This window comes from Ciona intestinalis, chromosome 14, assembly GCF_000224145.3.
Source record: "Ciona intestinalis chromosome 14, KH, whole genome shotgun sequence".
Classification (NCBI taxonomy): domain Eukaryota; kingdom Metazoa; phylum Chordata; class Ascidiacea; order Phlebobranchia; family Cionidae; genus Ciona; species Ciona intestinalis.
This window is the reverse complement of record NC_020179.2, coordinates 4,571,724-4,589,131: the sequence shown is the minus strand read 5'-3', so window position 1 is coordinate 4,589,131 and position 17,408 is coordinate 4,571,724. Positions and strand designations below refer to the sequence as shown.

Sequence of the window (17,408 nt, the reverse complement as noted above, 5' to 3'; positions counted from 1 at the left end):
CAGATACAATGGGGAAAGGGAAGGAATTCAGTCAAGCGTGGGTGAGGAAAACTTCTTCTTTTAACTATCTACAAACACACCCAGTGAGGTACGCTACGTCACCACACACGTCACTCGTATAAAGTAAAGAACCGATTCTTTCTCCACATCAGGGTATGTTTAGCACATAAGCTACTTTATAGCTTTTCCCATTTACTCATGTTTGAATCAACGTTTAAACGCGCCATGACAGTGGTTAGCGGTGCCGTAATATAAGGTTACTGGTTTGGCAGCGACGCAAAACGCTCTCACACAATTGCTACCAATTGGTTATTCTAATTGTCTGCCTCAATGAAACAAAAGTTATATACGTAAGTATAGTAAGGTGTATGCAAAATAATCAGCGCCACAATGCCAATCACTCATTGAAATACGAAACACCGGAAATATGCATCAGGCGTTTTCCGTAATTATACAAAGTCAGGAATTTGGCGTGGCAGGGTAACGGCGGTCGTTATACAGAATGTGTGGTTCCAACCGTATGATTGATTATGTAAGTCTAAAAAGAGAGAAAAGAACTTTCATAAATTTCATCTTTCGCTTTATAACGTTTGAGAGGCCATGGACCAAGTTATATTTATCTACGCGTGGCGGGGCAAATAAAATACATGGATGTTCTGTTCATACACCTCGTGTCAGCTTAGGAGTTACCACGTGTGTAACTTTGTAGGTGATTGTTTTTCTGTATGGCTGACAATCTGGACAACCCATTCATAATACTATGGGGTAAGACGGGACACACTTAGAACATAATATCCTGATCGTGTTTTAAACAATCAACAACGGCCAACACGAGTCGCGAGGATACGGTTTTATAAATTTTTCAATGTTTTTTGTTTACTACAAATGACACGTAAAAATATAATGAAAAGACTTCCCATCTCCCCCCACCCTACTATACGTGACAGCCTCGTTATTACAAAGCGGGTTGGTTGCATTATTCAAGCAGGCGTAGATGTTTCTTGCGTTTCCCAATGATTTGCCACCAGGCATCAGACAGAGATAATGTAAAGATTTATTGACACGTGTTGTGTACGTGTTGTAGCCGGGTCCATTAAATATTAACCTGTATGGTACATTCATATTAATGCGGTAACCTGCACATAGTGAGACCGCTTACGGTTAGTTCTTTAGTATAAGTCATGCTAGTATGACAACCATTAATAATTAAGTCCATATATATGTAATTGGCCATACAATGTTAACGCCAGTTCATGTAGAGCCTTATACAGAAAAGTTCCGCATAGATATACATCGTATTAATTGTTAACATAAGATGAGGATTCCTATAAAAGAATATTCCACATCAGGTATAGATACCATAACGCATAACATATTATATTTATTTATGTCTTCGGATGCAGTTTCTTGGTCACGTGTTAATTATATATAAACTTTGTTATTTATAGTTTATAGGTTAGTTATACTAGCATGGCTTCACGTAATGTGTTAGCTCCGTTATTACTGGTGGTGATAGTCTTGTTATTTATTGTAATGAAGCAATATTTCTATGAAGTCAACGAAGAAGCTGATGTACTCAAAGGTGAAAGTTGTTTTGTAGAAATTTAGAAACGTTACGGTTAGGAAACTTAATAAGGATCTGGTTCCACAAAAACGTAACCGACAAAAATCAGCTACGGCCAACCTCTTATTCAAATAAAATCGTTAAGAAACTTTATTGTTATTTAACTATAGGATGGTGTATCACTTTAAGTGTTTTTCGTCGATAGATTGTGGCTTAAAATGGGTCGCGCATTATTGCGGTGGTTTCTAATCTAATGAGAATAACATGAACGAATATGTAACGAAATTGACTTCATATGTTTCATATTTAACACCAATAATAAAGCTTTCGCTACCGACACTTAAAAATATGTTTACGTACAAATTAATATTAACCTAACTTGATTCAGATCTGTCGCACATTGCGAAGAAACTTGACCAAGATATTCAAAATATTCCCAATGTACCTTTACAGAATAACCAAGGTATATATATGGTGGTGGGTATAATTGTTTGGTTGGAATAATTACCATATTTTGATTGCATGGTACTATGGCCTTATGCTCACTGTCTAGTTATAACATGGGTGTCTTCTTATACACCAGACACACATGGTGTATTCACACACCTCATGCTTACTGTCAAGTTATAACATGGGTGTCTTCTTATACACCAGACACACATGGTGTATTCACACACCTCATGCTCACTGTCGAGTTATAACATGGGTGTCTTCTTATACACCAGGCACACATGGTGTATTCATACACCTCATGCTCACTGTTTATACTTTCAGGAAATATAAAGTTGTCTCCTTTCGATGGTGGAAATATGGAACTACGCTTACAAGATGCAGGTTGGTGAATATGAACGTGTATTACGCAGTTTATGTTTACATTATTTGTGATTGAACAAACATTAGGCTATATAGACTTTGCCCATTACGCCAACATTATATATACACATCATAAAGGCATGAAAATTAAGCCACAATTGGCCATCTTGCCAAAACCGTTAAACCAGGTTACCGCGTGCGTATTTAAGCTTGTGTGTGAACAAGCCACAGAACACGAGACAGGTTTATCCTTAGAACATAGTAAGGATGTTGTTGGTGAAGTTGATTGGGTTGAATGAATGAAACTTATTTATCCTCGCATATGGAAGGGCAACGACAGTCGTTATAACACGAGTATTTTGGTTTCACACACCTTGTGCCGAGTTACCACATGTGTAACTTTGTGTGGGTTAGAACAACAAACCAATCGTTGCTCGTTAAATTTGTCTCAAACCGCGCATGTTTTACGGTAATTGGTAAAATATTAGTTCAAGATAAGCCAAGGAAACGGAAATAACTTTCGTTTTTATCATTCGGTTTACTTGAATGTTGTTCGTTTATCCTCGCGTGACGGGGCAACGACAGTCGTTACAACACGTGATCTGTTCTGTTTCATATACACCTCGTGCCCGCTTACAAGTTACCACGTATATAACATTGTAGGTGATCGTTTTTTTGTTCGCTAAAACGTATAACATTAATAGTCAGAACAGGAAAAAACAAACGCATGTATATTTCAGTATAGTCTGTTTTGTTTATATACTGCTCTATTACATGAGATCACATTGTTTATATTTAAATATTTTATTCCAGTACAAATGCACAAAGAGTAAATACCTGGGTGGGAAACCAGAAATTTTTATGGACGGAGCTTACGATCTTTGCATTGAACCTCAGTTCTGGGAGAAAGCCAACAATCCCGATTACAAATGCCTCATGTATTCCTTTGGTGTGGGATATGATTTCTCATTCGATGATGAGATGGCCAAACTTGGCTGTGAAGTTCATTCATTTGATCCATGTGAGTCAATCTGTGTTATATACATTACTATCTTACTATGTTCCTATTCTGCTGCTATATATGGGTTTATAGACCAGAGTTGGTTCATTACCCCAACATTGTATATGCATATTCCATTCAATATGGGTGAGGATGATGTCCTGCAGTGAGGCATCATTGAACCTGAGACTTAAGCCAAAGTTGGTTCATTACCCAAACCTTGTATATGCACATTCTATATGAGTTAGTTCCTTTTGTGGGCACGTCACTAGTGCTCCATGGGATTAAGACTAGATATGGACTATTGCCTAAACCCTTGGCCTTTGGGGTAATTGGGCAACTCTGGTTCAAGTTCCAGGCCCCATGGATTTCCTTTCTGTAGGATTTCACCCATATATAAGTTCTTTGTTAAAAAGCTGAGCCGATACACAATTAACAGTTAGGTTCCAATTAACCTGTTTTAAAACCAGCAATGACATATCAAGACGGCATGGTTCGCGAGAGTGGCGTCACCTTCCACAAAATCGGGATTTCAGACCAAGATCTTGAAGCTGACAGCAAAGGTTGGAAAATGAGAACTTTGAGTAAGTATCTGGCAACACTGTTTGTAGTTTTATACCTGGAAACACTGGTGACGTATTGATTACCATAGAAACGCTCCTGAAAGAGCTTGGACATAACGGGAGGTATCTTGATTATTTGAAAGTTGATACAGACGCTCCACAAGGAGGATTTGAAGATACGGTGAGAATGGCTTGCTTTGTGTGAAGGTTATTGACTGAAAATATATTGGATGTCAATATATTTAATATGGTTTGGCTGTTCTTGGGCAAGTCGCTTAATATTGCTCCAACCCAGTGGTCACTTATGGGTTGACCAAATTGTCAGCCATATATAAAGCAATCACTCACAAAGGTACATACGTGGTATGGTAACTTGTCAGCTGATGGCATATGGTGTAAGAAACAGAACACCTGTAATAACGACATGTTATCATAACACCGTTAAAGGCAGACATTTGGAAGCTACTTTATAAACTCAACACTTTTTAACAGTTAATGCAAGAATTGCTTGACAGTGGACTCCATCAATGCGTTCGGCAATTTGCGCAAGAAATTCATTTGATGGGACCTTTAAAAAACGAAGCAAAACTAAACCGATGTCACCGAATTTACACGCAAATGAACGAACTAAACGACCACGGCTGGCGACTATATAATACGACGGACAACGTTAGGAGCATATTGCTAAAACGCCCGGGGTATACACAGTTAAATAACAAGCGTGGTATAATTACGGGGGGCTCCGCTGTTTTATGGGAGACCGCTTTCGTTAACACAGAAATAAAGGGGCCGTGTGTGGTGGGGTAAAAGTAGCGAGGCAAAGAATTTAGATTATAGAATCAGAATACCAGGTCTATTTTTGTAGGGTGAGGGGAAATGGGACACCTTTTCCTTTTAGTTTCTCGTCCATTTGGTAGTAAAAAAAAAGGACATTCAATGAATTATAAAACCTTATCCTCGCGACTCCCATAGAGTAGACCATTGTTAATTGTTTAAAACACAATATATATTTTTTTTTTATGTGCTAAAGGTGTCCTATCTCCCCCCACCCTACTATAGTGGGTTGGGGTAAGATGGTCCATGCTTTCTCCTTTATCGCCTCATTAGTTAGTAAACAAAATATGGGATATAATGTGCGGAAGTTGTCTCTGACCCCGCAGTACTATGTGTTAGAAAAAGTACGAACAAAATTGCACACTTATTGGCATTATATCGCAGAGAATGTATGCAAACGTGCATCATTGCTCGCAAAGAATACATTGCCTAAAGACGGAGGATTTTTTGATTTATTTGTTTGCTTTAATCATTATAACAAATACCTTTAATTTAAATTCCAAGCGATGTTTTATTTACATATTGTACAATGAAATTTTGTTATATAGTGGGGTGGGGAAAGATGAGACACCTTTTTATTCTATTTTCTTGCCCCTTTTGGTGGTAAACAAAGTACATTCAAAGAATTATAAAACTGTCACTACAACTTCAATAGACCGCTGTTAATTTTTCAAAACACGATCAGGATATTTGGATGTTATGTGCTAAAGCTGTCCCGTCTTCCCCATCCCACTGTAGCAACTAACCAATGTAAACCTTTAAAGTAAACCTAAAAGAGTTTTGTGCAATAATTTAAACCGTGTTTTTTGATCGATTAATATGCATTGTGACGACTGTATCGCAACTAGTTAGCAAAAGTATTAATAAATTATTACAATTTTAAAAGATGCATGCTTTTAAGAATTGCTGTGTTTTAAAGTTCAAGTTTTTTGCCTGGCCTCTGATTGGACGGCCATGTTTATGTCGGCATTGGTGTCATAGCAACAGTACACAAAGGTTTATTTACGGAATTGTTTTACAGAAAGCAACAGGCAAGTTCAGGTTATGTAAAATAGGCAGGACGAAACGAAGCGGTAACGTTCGTTTTAATGAAGTCATTAGAAGAATAGACGCAAGCAGAAAACCGCAGTCGTTATTCAAGTCGTGTTTACCAGAAACTCATGAATTTAACGAAGAAAAAGTAAGAAATGTGGTCGGAATTCGACTTTCACCCGAGTTAGTTCGATATTTAAGTTTACCATTACCATCGGAATGGGTTGTAACGACTACAGATCGTTTGGAGGTGATTAAAAATGTATACGAAGCAGCTATAGCGAAAAACTCAACAGCTTTAAAGGACTTACCAGTACAAATGCAAGTTGATGGAACAGAAGCGGGAGAATGGTTGAAAGAAATATTGATCGAAGAATGCCTGGCGAATATTAGAAAGAACGCCAAGTTAGCTGATAACGCGAAAAGTTACAGAAAAACAAGGAAAAAATGAAAAATGCGACACAAAAAAATAGGAATAATACATTGCAACATATAGATTGTAGGGCGCCGTTGTAAGCCTAAGCGCTTATATGGTAACTGATTGATATCGTGCTCGACAATGATACTTTGGGCAGACACCCTATTTGATCCAACGGACTGACCCCGTGGGCCACAAATACGGAAAAATAATCACTCACAAAGTTACATATATGTGGTAAACTGTAAGCGGGCATGAGGTGTACGCTATGAAACACAACAACCGTGTTATAACCACTGTCGTCGCGCCGCCCTGCGAGGATTAGAAGTCCATTCATTCTTACCATATGTAGTTTAAATCGTTGGGAAGTTAATGAGGCCTCTTTCTTGGCCAAGCACCGGTAGTTCCGAACCGGGACTTACCATGGACGTTATACCGGCATAGGAAATTCGGATTGATTGATTTTGCCCCAAAATAACATTTATTAGCATCTGTGGCCCAGAGATCGTATATAAACATACAGTAGGATGGGGGAAGATGGAACACTTTTTAACTCTATTTTCTCGTCCCATTTAGCAAACAAAAAACATCCTGTTAATTGTTGTTAATTGATTGTTAATTGTTTAGACTGTTGTTAATTGTTTAAAACACGATCAGGATATCTGGATATCATGTGCTAAAGGTGTCGTATCTTCCCCCGCCCTACTGTATATACGGACTCTGCTGTGGCGCAATTCCAAAGCTACATTTTACCAACTTTAGGGAAACAAACAATAAAATGATTTAACTTTTTACAACAACAGTCAAAAAGCTTTGTGAATCACCGTAATAGGCGATCCAATCAATAAATAATTCCAACTTTGCTTTTTGGTGCTAGTGGGTAACCAATACGGACGACAATGTAAACTCACACTAACTATATAGATACATCATGGTTTACAGTTGATATATATTTATAATCATATATTGCACAACACTACATGTGCCAATCAAAGATAACATACATATAGTAGTATGGGGAAATACGGGACATATTTTCGTTCTATTTTCTTGTCCCATTTGAAAAAACAAAGAAATACCACGATCAGGATACTTGGATAGATATTATGTGCTAAAGGCGTCCCATCTCCCCCCACCCAACTATATGTAGAAATCTAGTGAGAAGAACATTAGGATCTGATTTGGGAACACACATCACAACTGAGCATAATATAAGATTCTTGGGCTTTTAAAAACTACATTAAACCAATGTAATTTTAACCATAGTTAGTGGTCCAATCATGGTCCCAATTTGCAGCTGCATTACAAGTTGAACCTGCTAAATATAGATTGGTTGATTATATTTGCTGTTGGTTGTGGGGCGGACAGTGATCCTGTTGGTGTGGCTGCGAGTGAATAAATACTTTCTTTGCGCGGATTTTTTACTTCAATTGCTTCAGCAGCTTCTATCGCCATCTATTATTACGCAACAATGCAAATTAATGACATCACAATGAATATTAAGCGTCATATAGTAGGTTAAGGTAAGATGGGACATGTTTTCGTTCTTTTTTTTATCATCTCATTTGGTAGTAAACGGGAAATATTTTGACAGCATTGCATAACTGTAGCCGGACTTAAATTTATCATTTTAAAGCGAAAAAAACAAACAAAATTACTGTTGGCATTAGTTATCTACCCATGGCTTGTATAAATCTATCTCTTTTTTTATGGGGTTATAGAACTAAATGGCCTACGTACATTATCTATGGTTACTATAAGCAGTCACTTTATATAAAAGTAAACAAACAACTTAAACTTAATGATAATGAAAACATGCAAACCAAAACAACATGCGGACAAGAACGAAGCATTCTGTGTAAAATGAATTTGTTTGAGAATAGTTAAACACAATTCTATGAAATGTAAATTGGGTAACTGGTTGTTGAATCAAATCCAGGGTCAACCTGCCCACCCTGCCACCCCAGGTTTGGCGCCTATGATGACAAGTTACCATATTTTTTACATTATGCGGAAACGTTACTTCTATTCTATATTGATTGGGTTCTTGTATATGCACATTCTATTCTATATTGGTGAGGTTCTACAGTGAGGCACGCCATAGGATGAGGGACTTTAAGACCAGGTTTGCCCCATTACCCCAACATTGTATATGCACATTCTATTCTATATGGGTGAGGTTCTACAGTGAGGCACGCCATGGAACCTGGGATTTAAACCAGAGTTGGCCCATTACCCCAACATTGTATATGCACATTCTATTCTATATGGGTGAGGTCTACAGTGAGGCACGCCATGGAACCTGGGATTTAAACCAGAGTTGGCCCATTACCCCAACATTGTATATGCACATTCTATTCTATATGGGTGAGGTCATACAGTGAGGCACGTCATGGAACCTGGGATTTAAACCAGAGTTGGCCCATTACCCCAACATTGTATATGCACATTCTATTCTATATGGGTGAGGTTCTACAGTGAGGCGCCATGGAACCTGGGATTTAAACCAGAGTTGGCCCATTACCCCAACATTGTATATGCACATTCTATTCTATATGGGTGAGGTCCTACAGTGAAGCATGTCATGGGACCTGGGATTTTAAACCAGAGTTGGCCCATTACCCCAACATTGTATATGCACATTCTATTCTATATGGGTAAGGTCCTACAGCGAGGCACGTCATGGAACCTGGGATTTAAACCAGAGTTGGCCCATTACCCCAACATTGTATATGCACATTCTATTCTATATGGGTGAGGTCCTACAGTGAGGTGTGCGATGGGATTTAGACCAGAGTTGGTCTATTACCCCAACATTGTATATGCACATTCTATTCTATATGGGAAGAACCTACAGTGAGGTGTGCTATGGGATTTAGGCCAGAGTTGGTCCATTACCCAGATAAAACATTACTTACTCTATTTAAAAAATCCTGTGGGCGGCGCGAACTCTACGTCGGCAAACAACCTCATTTCAATCTCTTCCTCACAATAAGAGTCACGCCTCTCCGATTTCAGCTCGTCTGTTAGCTGATTGGTCGAAATATGGGGCGTGGCAATGAAATAAGGCAAGCAACATAAATGAGATGAAAATGAAGAAAACAGTGATTCCAAACATAAATGTTTCCATGTTTATCATGCATTGGGTAAAACAGGCATCGCAACACTGGGAATGGATGTATGTAGCTTATTTATCCTCGCATGGCGGCAAAGACAGTCGTTATAACATGGGTGTTCTGTTTCATACACCTCGTGCCCGTGTATAATGGACAAGTCATAAGTGTACATACTATACCAACATTGGATCAAAAATGCTTATTTGGGAAAAAGATGGAGTAATCTATGAACAAAACACTTTGGAACTTTTGGAATCACTTTGGGTTGAACTTATAAAACAAAAATAGGTTTAAACAAAAATAGGTTTAAACGAAAACAAAACATTCGTTTACTTCTCTTGCTTCAGTTGCTGAAAAGTCTCCTCTCATTGCCAACAACGCTTGCATTTGGTCAACTGTTGCATCATTGTATTTGTTCACTAAGCCCTGTGTGATGTCATAATGAAATATAAATATATACGACTTATTATGCAGAGGTTATTATGTTGTTGAAATTTTGTAAAACTACCAGAAATATTAAAGTTCTATTTAAAACAATTTAGCAATATATCGAATAAATACCAAAATAAAGGAGGAAAGTCCATTTATATTAAAATATTAAAGGGATGTTCGTTAGGTTATATAAAAACAAACTTAATAAAAACAAACTTACAGACAGTTCAAGCGGCATCATTGTCTTATCTTGTAACCTGATCACCTCAGCTATTGGTATGAGGGCTTCACATGGTGATATGGCCTGTTTGGGAACATAATAGTAAATATATACAAAACTGGGTAAAGTGCTGTAAAATATAAAACACAAATATAAAGTACAACTAGTATCGTAGTACAGTAATATAAGAAATGTATATTTCATGTTATAATAACTGTTATTACCCTGCCACGCAAGGATAAACAAATGACAGTCATATCTCTTGTCATACATTTATGAACCTTAAACAATTTTAACACAAATTAAAAGTTTAGGAATATGATAACGGCCATTTCCCTGCTACACAAGGATAAACAAATGGCATTAACATTGTATTTAAAGTTACATTTATTAACATTGCAGGATTAATAGTATATGCACCACTACACAAGGTAAAACCACAACCTTACATTCGCATCTGAAGCAGCCAGCTTTCTAAACAAGGATGAAAGCATTTGTTGTTCCTGAAGTAACTTCTCACCTGCTTTCATGCGATCAGATGCATTGTTCAGCTTCATGCGTCTGAATAGGTGTGATATTAGAAGCAGATTCAATGAACCTATGACCTTTTATCTTTTAACTTATTTAACATGAAGAATATTATTTTCTCGACTTTTATATGCTGTGTATTTAGAAGCACATAGTGTAGGGTATTTTGTTATGGTGAAATGATTCAACAATACGAGTGCTTGATAGGACAAGATTCTGACCCATTGCCACTCCAGGTTTGGCACCTATACATAATCTGGTCTAAATATTATGGTCCTGGCGTGCCTTTCTATAGGACCCTATTCATATATATTATATCACCTACACATATAAAGGTATATAACCACCACACAGCTTACCTCCCAAGCGCTCCCCTCAAATATTCGACAACGATCCTCCGTTCCGCTTCCATCATTATCCAATCAAAGAAACGTCGTTTCAAGTGAACGTAGTCTGTGTAGTAATCCTCGATTGTGACGCAAATCGTGTCGATGGCTGTTCGGTCGTTCAACCAACCGCGTTGGAACAATGAGTCTATGTGAGGCTGTGATTGGTTGGTTTAAAAGAAGTGAGGCTGTGATTGGTTGGTTTAAAAGGTGTGAGGCTGTGATTGGTTGATTTTAAATAAGTGAGGCTGTGAATGGTTGATTTGAAAACTAGTTTTTTATATATATTTAACAGAAAAAAAAAATATAGTAGGGGGAAAGATGGGACACCTTTAGCACATATTATCCAAATATTCTGATCGTATTTTAAATTATTAACAACGGTCTGTGGAAGTCGTGAGGTTACAGTTTTATAATTTTTTGAATGTTCATTGTTTACTACCAAATGGGACAGAAAATAGAAGGAAAAAGTGTCCCATCTTCCCCCGCCCCACTATATATCAATTTCAAGACACAGTGGTTTCAAAAATAAGAGCAAATTAATGATATAAAAACATCTGCCTAACGTAAACACAGTTTTTTTTTATTCTGAGAAACATTTTAGAGTTACGTAGCGAGTTTGTGATATAAATAGAAACCTTTAAATCAATGAAGACTTCGTCCAGTAGGAAACCACACGAAGCCTTCGCCACGTTGTCCATCTCTCTACAGAATCTGAGGGGGAATATTATTGAATTATACTGTTAACATTATAATAGGACAACTCTATTAAATACCTGGTCCATTAACAAGTTACATATGTGGTAACTTGTAAGCGGGCACGAGGTGTATGAAACAAAACACCTGTGTTATAATGACTGTTGTTGCACCGCCATAAGAGGATAAATAAGTTATGTACGTGGTAACTTATAAACTGGCACGAGGTGTATGAAACAATACACCTGGGTTATAATGACTGCCATTGCCCTGCCATAAGAGGATAAATAAGTTACGTACGTGGTAACTTATAAACTGGCACGAGGTGTATGAAACAAAACACCTGTGTTATAATGACTGCCGTTGCCCCGCCATAAGAGGATAAATAAGTTACATTAATCATACAGTGTAAGAAGCCACACACAACTAACTGCACCATTTAAACACTTTATATGTTAACTTACTGCGCTGCTAGACTTTCTTTCTCAGCAAAGGGGTTTTCCCCATCCTCATTTTCATCAGAAGGGGACTTGGCTTGGTTTTCGCGTTCCAACTGAAATTAAACATTAAATTTTTGTAACTCCACACGTCTCTTATTAAAAACGCATTTTTATCTGCCGAGTATAGCAGCCATATTTCACACTTTTATCCAGCAATAAATTTCAGATCATATATTTGGTTCATTATAACTTAAACACCTATGTTTACTTATGCCTGGATAGAGAATCACAGTGATATGAAGGCCTAATGTCATTTAGTCTAATTAAGACGTTCTGTACAACTCAAAATGTCGGTAAGCAAATAAATTCCTTGAGAGTTGTCCTGGCATAAAATCTAGGACCCATGGCGTGCCTCGCTGTAGGATCTCACTCACATAAAACGGAATCCTTGATTGTTTATATTCATATGATATCCACAAACCTTTGTGGCAAAGTCAGAGAAAGCTTCACAATTGTTGGTTGCCGCCACCATGTACAATGGGTAGTAATGAGGAAGCTCACGGTCTTTAAAGTGTTCCTCTTTGTAGCTAACAATGGCTTCTGTTGGGTGAATAATAATGAAGTTTCCACAGTTTTACAAAGTGTCTTCAATTAATTGCGCCACTTTTCGCAGGTGTTTATATAAGTTAAGATGGCTGTACACAGTATCCGGCATGCGAATTCGCCTGCGAAGTCGTATGCAAACCCATTACCAAGTTCCGCATGCGGCAGCGAAATCCGGACAAAATAGACAAAACGGACGAATTCCCGGTACTGTGTACAGCCACCTTTAAGTTGTATTTGACCAACACCTTAGAATAGCATTTATGTTTATGACATGCAAACACTATAATGCGTTTCTTTATTAAACAGGCCGTGCAGTTTTAAAACACTGGCATGCATGAAACACAGCTATTCCTTTTTTACGCCAATCAAATTGCCACGCCTACGTCTATGTAGCAATGTATTTCTATCTTAACCAGAAATCAACAAAGGTATTACTGGATATAAATGAAGTTTTTATCATCCTTTTACTTTATTATTAGTGGACATGGTGGCATTGGGATACCCATTACACATGTAAGCTACACATAATAGCTACGTACCTGCATAAGAACGCACAAACTTATTCATCTCTTCGATGCAAACACTGAGAACTCTCTGCTTTAAAGTATCAGATATTGTTTGAGCCACCTACATAAAGGGAAGTGTAAGTATCGCTTTCAACCCATTGAAACTATTAATGAACGTGGCACTGGGAATGCTGTACTGTAAATCCACCAACCATGCTACAGCAACATATGATATAAAGTGCTTTTATAAACCACATATACAAAAATGTCTCGGCATATGGCAGATAAAACAATGGTACAAATTTACCACAGCAGCAATTTAAACTTTTTATAAAAATACTTTCCTACATAGTTAATTGCTTGTATGGTTTGTTGGGTTATTTTGTTGAGCAGTTGTTTGTGTGAGATAAATTATACTGAGCATATTAGTTTGTAAATAGGAATTAGACGTGCACCCGCCATACTATGCAGACACCGCACGCACCTGTATGGTTTGTTGAATCATCTGGAACAAAATAACAGGTAGTGAGGTTCGGTAATATCCGTCAACATCCGTCTCTGGTTCTTCATCTCGCATCCAATCAGCAGCATCTTGCTCCAATGACTTGCTTGTCCATGATAACATATTGGTTTGTGTGGTTTCAAAGTAACTGGGGGGGGGAATAGGGGAGTGTTAGAAGGGGTAGGTGTCGTGATATATTCGTTCCAACCGATATATTTGTTCCGGTCGCTATTGCGCATGCGTCATGACACTATTTCCACCTACTGGCTATGCACAGCATACAATGTGATAACTGATAAGGTAATCACTAAGCTCATGCACAATAGCGCCTAGTACCAAATATATCAGGCGGAAGTTTGGAACAAATATATAACAACACCGGTATCACCCAATATTTTGGTGCAGTTTCAGTTAATCAACTTTAACCATCCTCAGTGTTAGATGAGACAAGAGTGAAATTAGATTACATAACATAATTTTCATTTACCTCTTTTAAAATGATAGCAATGTTATTTCATGAACAAAGAAAAAGGATTCAACAGCAAAACAACAGTTGTTAAACATGGTATTGCTTAAAAGTGTGTGAAAAATGCCAATTAAAAAGCGTGGATGTTGCATCCAAGAATATACACCATGTATTACTTGATGTAGTTAACTCCAATACCAACCTTTGCATTAACCTCTCACTGACAGAATCATCAAGTAGAGGGGGAAGTTTGTTTGTGTCTAAGGTTGATGCCAACTCTATATGGCCCATCAAATCTTTACCTGGATATTAATACATGGTTGTTAAAGTTAAAAATGATGAATAAATGTAACTTAATTATGTTTGTATGGTGGGGTTACAGCAGTTGTTATAATACGGGTGTTCTGTTCACCTCAAGCCCTTCTACGAGCCACCCAATGTGACTGATACTTACAAAGCTTAAATGTGGAATTTGGGAAATAGGCCAGAGTTGTCCCATTACCCCAACATTGTATATGCACATTCTATTCTATATGGGTGAGGTTCTACAGTGAGGCATGCCATGGGACCTGGGATTTAGGCCAGAGTTGGCCATTACCCCAACAATGTATATGTAAATTCTATTCTATATGGGTGAGGTTCTACAGTGAGGCATGCCATGGGACCTGGGATTTAGGCCAGAGTTGGCCATTACCCCAACAATGTGTATGTAAATTCTATTCTATATGGGTGAGGTTCTACAGTGAGGCATGCCATGGGACCTGGGATTTAGACCAGAGTTGCCCATTACCATAATAGGAATAAATGAATACTGAACCTGTATATCCATTAAGCCAAGTGAGGAGAGAAATTATTTCATTTCCTTCCAGACCTTCGCTGATAATGTTTTGAAGCTGGAATGAACAATTAAATATTACTACAAAGTTAGGATCAAATGGGGCTTGTTGGTTGTTGCCTTGTTGTTTACAGTGGCTTTTGCTACAGATAGGCTATCAGTCTGAGTGTGTGCCACTTAACTTATAGAGGGCGTTCACATAAGTTTTGAATGTAAGTCTTTAGGTGGCGATTTTACACCAGACTTTTGGATGGGTTTTAAGAGTTCTAAAGTGGGTTCGTTTATTAAAAAGTACTTGATTGGAAATTCATTATTCAGCAAAGATTTAGCAACAATCCATTTATATATACAAATATTATGCATAGTAGCAGGATCAGAAACATTTTAGGTTTTTATGGCATTTCCGTGTTATAGACTTACAAGGCCACTTTTGGCAGCAGAAGTTAGATTATGGTTTTTAGTTAAATTCTAAAGTTACATTAATACATTAAAAACTCACATGGTTTGTTAAAGCGAGATGGAACCAATGAACGAACTGTTCAAATATATTGTAAGTAGTCGGGAAACATGGGACGCATAGGAACTTAACCACACGAAGATCATCAAGGACGTTCTTCCTTAATATTTCAAGATGGCGGACCAACCACATCTTGTCGGCTTCACGAGTGTCGTAGACATCGCTATCTACCCTGGTAGGTAAATAGGTTTGAATGTATATCCCAGGGTGTGGGAAAGAATTGTATTTGTATGGTTTTATTTCACTAGTCACAATGTAAGTCCCTTATCCTTGACAAAAATTGTTGTTATTAATGGAATGAAAGAAGATGCAGATAGCAACACCAGAATAATAAACCCGGCAACACTCTGTATTCCACGCTAAAGTAATAATGTTGTGGAGTTTTTTGGCGCAAATGTTACACACGCTACCTGTAAGCCTTGGTGTGGGGAGATGGGGACATACAATAATAGTGACCGGCCTCACCTCACCCATATAAAATAAACCAGTGATGCGCAACATAAACTTACTTATCCTCAACTGCCCTTTTCAGTGTTTCCATTGCTTTTTCCCTCCATCTCTTTGGTCTTCCTGGTGGAAGAAAGCCAGAGTTGGATTCTTGTTCCATTAACTTTGTATCTGTCCTGTAAACAACAAATATACATATGATATTATTATTATGTGTTACAGGCGTACATAGTGGGGAGGATGGGAATCCATTCTGCCCCTTTGTTTCACTGTAAACCAGTAGGAAATATAACCTTAGAGGAATGACAATGCTATGGTATTGGTGTGCCATAGCAAGATGTATCTTTTTCAAAACTTATGTTGGTTTTAAAATCCAACTGTAAATTGATCAATTGCATACAATGCTTAGAAAATATAATATATCTTTATGACATCATAACTTTACCTTTGTTCTCGTTCAACAATTCTCAACACCGTGACCAAACTCGTTGAATCTTTCCGCACAGTCATCAGAGCCTTACTCAGCACTTTCCACAAAGCTTCTCCCAGTTCATCCTGAAATATCATAATGTGGATTGTGATGTCATAGCAACTGCATCATAGTTATGGCTGTATGGTATTTGATGGGAATTGTCTCAACCTAGTGGTCACTAATGAGTTGTCTACTTGTCCTTGCTAACACTCATATTGAAAAACAGTCGCCCACAAAGTTACATAGTTGGTAACTTGTAAGCGGGCACGAGGTGTATGAAACTCAACACCCATGTTACAACAACAGACTACCACACAAGAATAAATGAATGTTATACACCAAGTACTCACAGATAAAACAACGGCCTCCGAAAAATAAGCTTGAAGTTGTTTGATATCGGATTCACTTTGATTGTCGAGTTTGTGTTGTTCGTATAAAAGGTTGTCACGTGAAGCTTCTAGGTCAGTGAGAACTTTGTGGGCCTGGGTGAGAGAATGTGGCTTAACTGGTTATATCTATTTTTATCTAGTTTTATTTGGTTATATCTGGTAGTAGCTTGGAAATTCAACTTTGCATTTAAACCTTGGGGAAATGCATGCGGTTGAGTGTATCGAAATCTGGCTATGGACCATGAAAGGTTTGAGAAACAGTAGTGTGCGCACTGTACCCTCCCTAGTATAGCAAAGGTTATTTTCTTGACTATAGTCTGTACACCAAGCATTGGAACAAAGTTATATTTGTTTTACAGGATTGTGCATATAACAAAAATGCCTCCCCTGTATTTACAAATGATCAAATACTTTGTATGTAGTAGTAAACACCCTGTGGAACATATATTAAACACACACACCTGTAGTGTAGCATACAATAACACACACACCTGCAGCAATTGTCCTTCCTTAATAAGATCCCTAGCTTTGGCAACTTCTTCAGGGACGCCAAATATGTGCTTAAGGTTTCCATGGCAGTGGCCAGTTGTCTATGTCGGGCACTGATGTCTTTGATGTCTCTGTAA

General features: G+C 37.8%; 2 protein-coding genes across 2 annotated transcripts in view; one reads left to right on the top strand and one right to left on the bottom strand.

Moving 5' to 3' along the window:
• Positions 1–1,458: 1,458 nt before the first annotated feature.
• On the top strand, positions 1,459–4,859 carry LOC100178118 (methyltransferase-like protein 24). Its single transcript, XM_018814739.2, has 7 exons — positions 1,459–1,582; positions 1,953–2,027; positions 2,339–2,398; positions 3,191–3,398; positions 3,848–3,961; positions 4,030–4,121; positions 4,433–4,859. The coding sequence occupies exons 3-7, from the start codon at positions 2,363–2,365 to the stop codon at positions 4,745–4,747; spliced, it is 765 nt and encodes a 254-aa protein (XP_018670284.1). The 5' UTR covers positions 1,459–1,582; positions 1,953–2,027; positions 2,339–2,362; the 3' UTR covers positions 4,748–4,859.
• Positions 4,860–7,153: 2,294 nt separating this feature from the next.
• Positions 7,154–17,408, bottom strand: part of LOC100175811 (exocyst complex component 3-like) — an 11,579-nt gene continuing 1,324 nt past the window's right edge. The window contains 18 exon segments of the mRNA XM_002124688.5: positions 7,154–7,679; positions 9,674–9,766; positions 9,993–10,076; positions 10,442–10,553; positions 10,880–11,064; positions 11,545–11,620; positions 12,067–12,155; positions 12,524–12,642; positions 13,188–13,275; positions 13,639–13,804; positions 14,325–14,424; positions 14,940–15,015; positions 15,457–15,646; positions 15,984–16,097; positions 16,367–16,476; positions 16,744–16,875; positions 17,274–17,353; positions 17,356–17,400. Of these exon segments, the coding sequence (XP_002124724.5) occupies positions 7,527–7,679; positions 9,674–9,766; positions 9,993–10,076; positions 10,442–10,553; positions 10,880–11,064; positions 11,545–11,620; positions 12,067–12,155; positions 12,524–12,642; positions 13,188–13,275; positions 13,639–13,804; positions 14,325–14,424; positions 14,940–15,015; positions 15,457–15,646; positions 15,984–16,097; positions 16,367–16,476; positions 16,744–16,875; positions 17,274–17,353; positions 17,356–17,400 (2,012 nt within the window). The 3' untranslated portion in view covers positions 7,154–7,526.

Excerpts from the sequence above, each read along its gene's own strand:
- LOC100178118 (XM_018814739.2), top strand. The coding sequence starts at position 2,363 with ATGGTGGAAATATGGAACTACGCTTACAAGATGCAG. Across the intron at positions 3,399-3,847 it reads AGTTCATTCATTTGATCCAT|CAATGACATATCAAGACGGC; the intron begins GTGAGTCAATCT and ends TTTTAAAACCAG. Across the intron at positions 4,122-4,432 it reads AAGGAGGATTTGAAGATACG|TTAATGCAAGAATTGCTTGA; the intron begins GTGAGAATGGCT and ends ACTTTTTAACAG.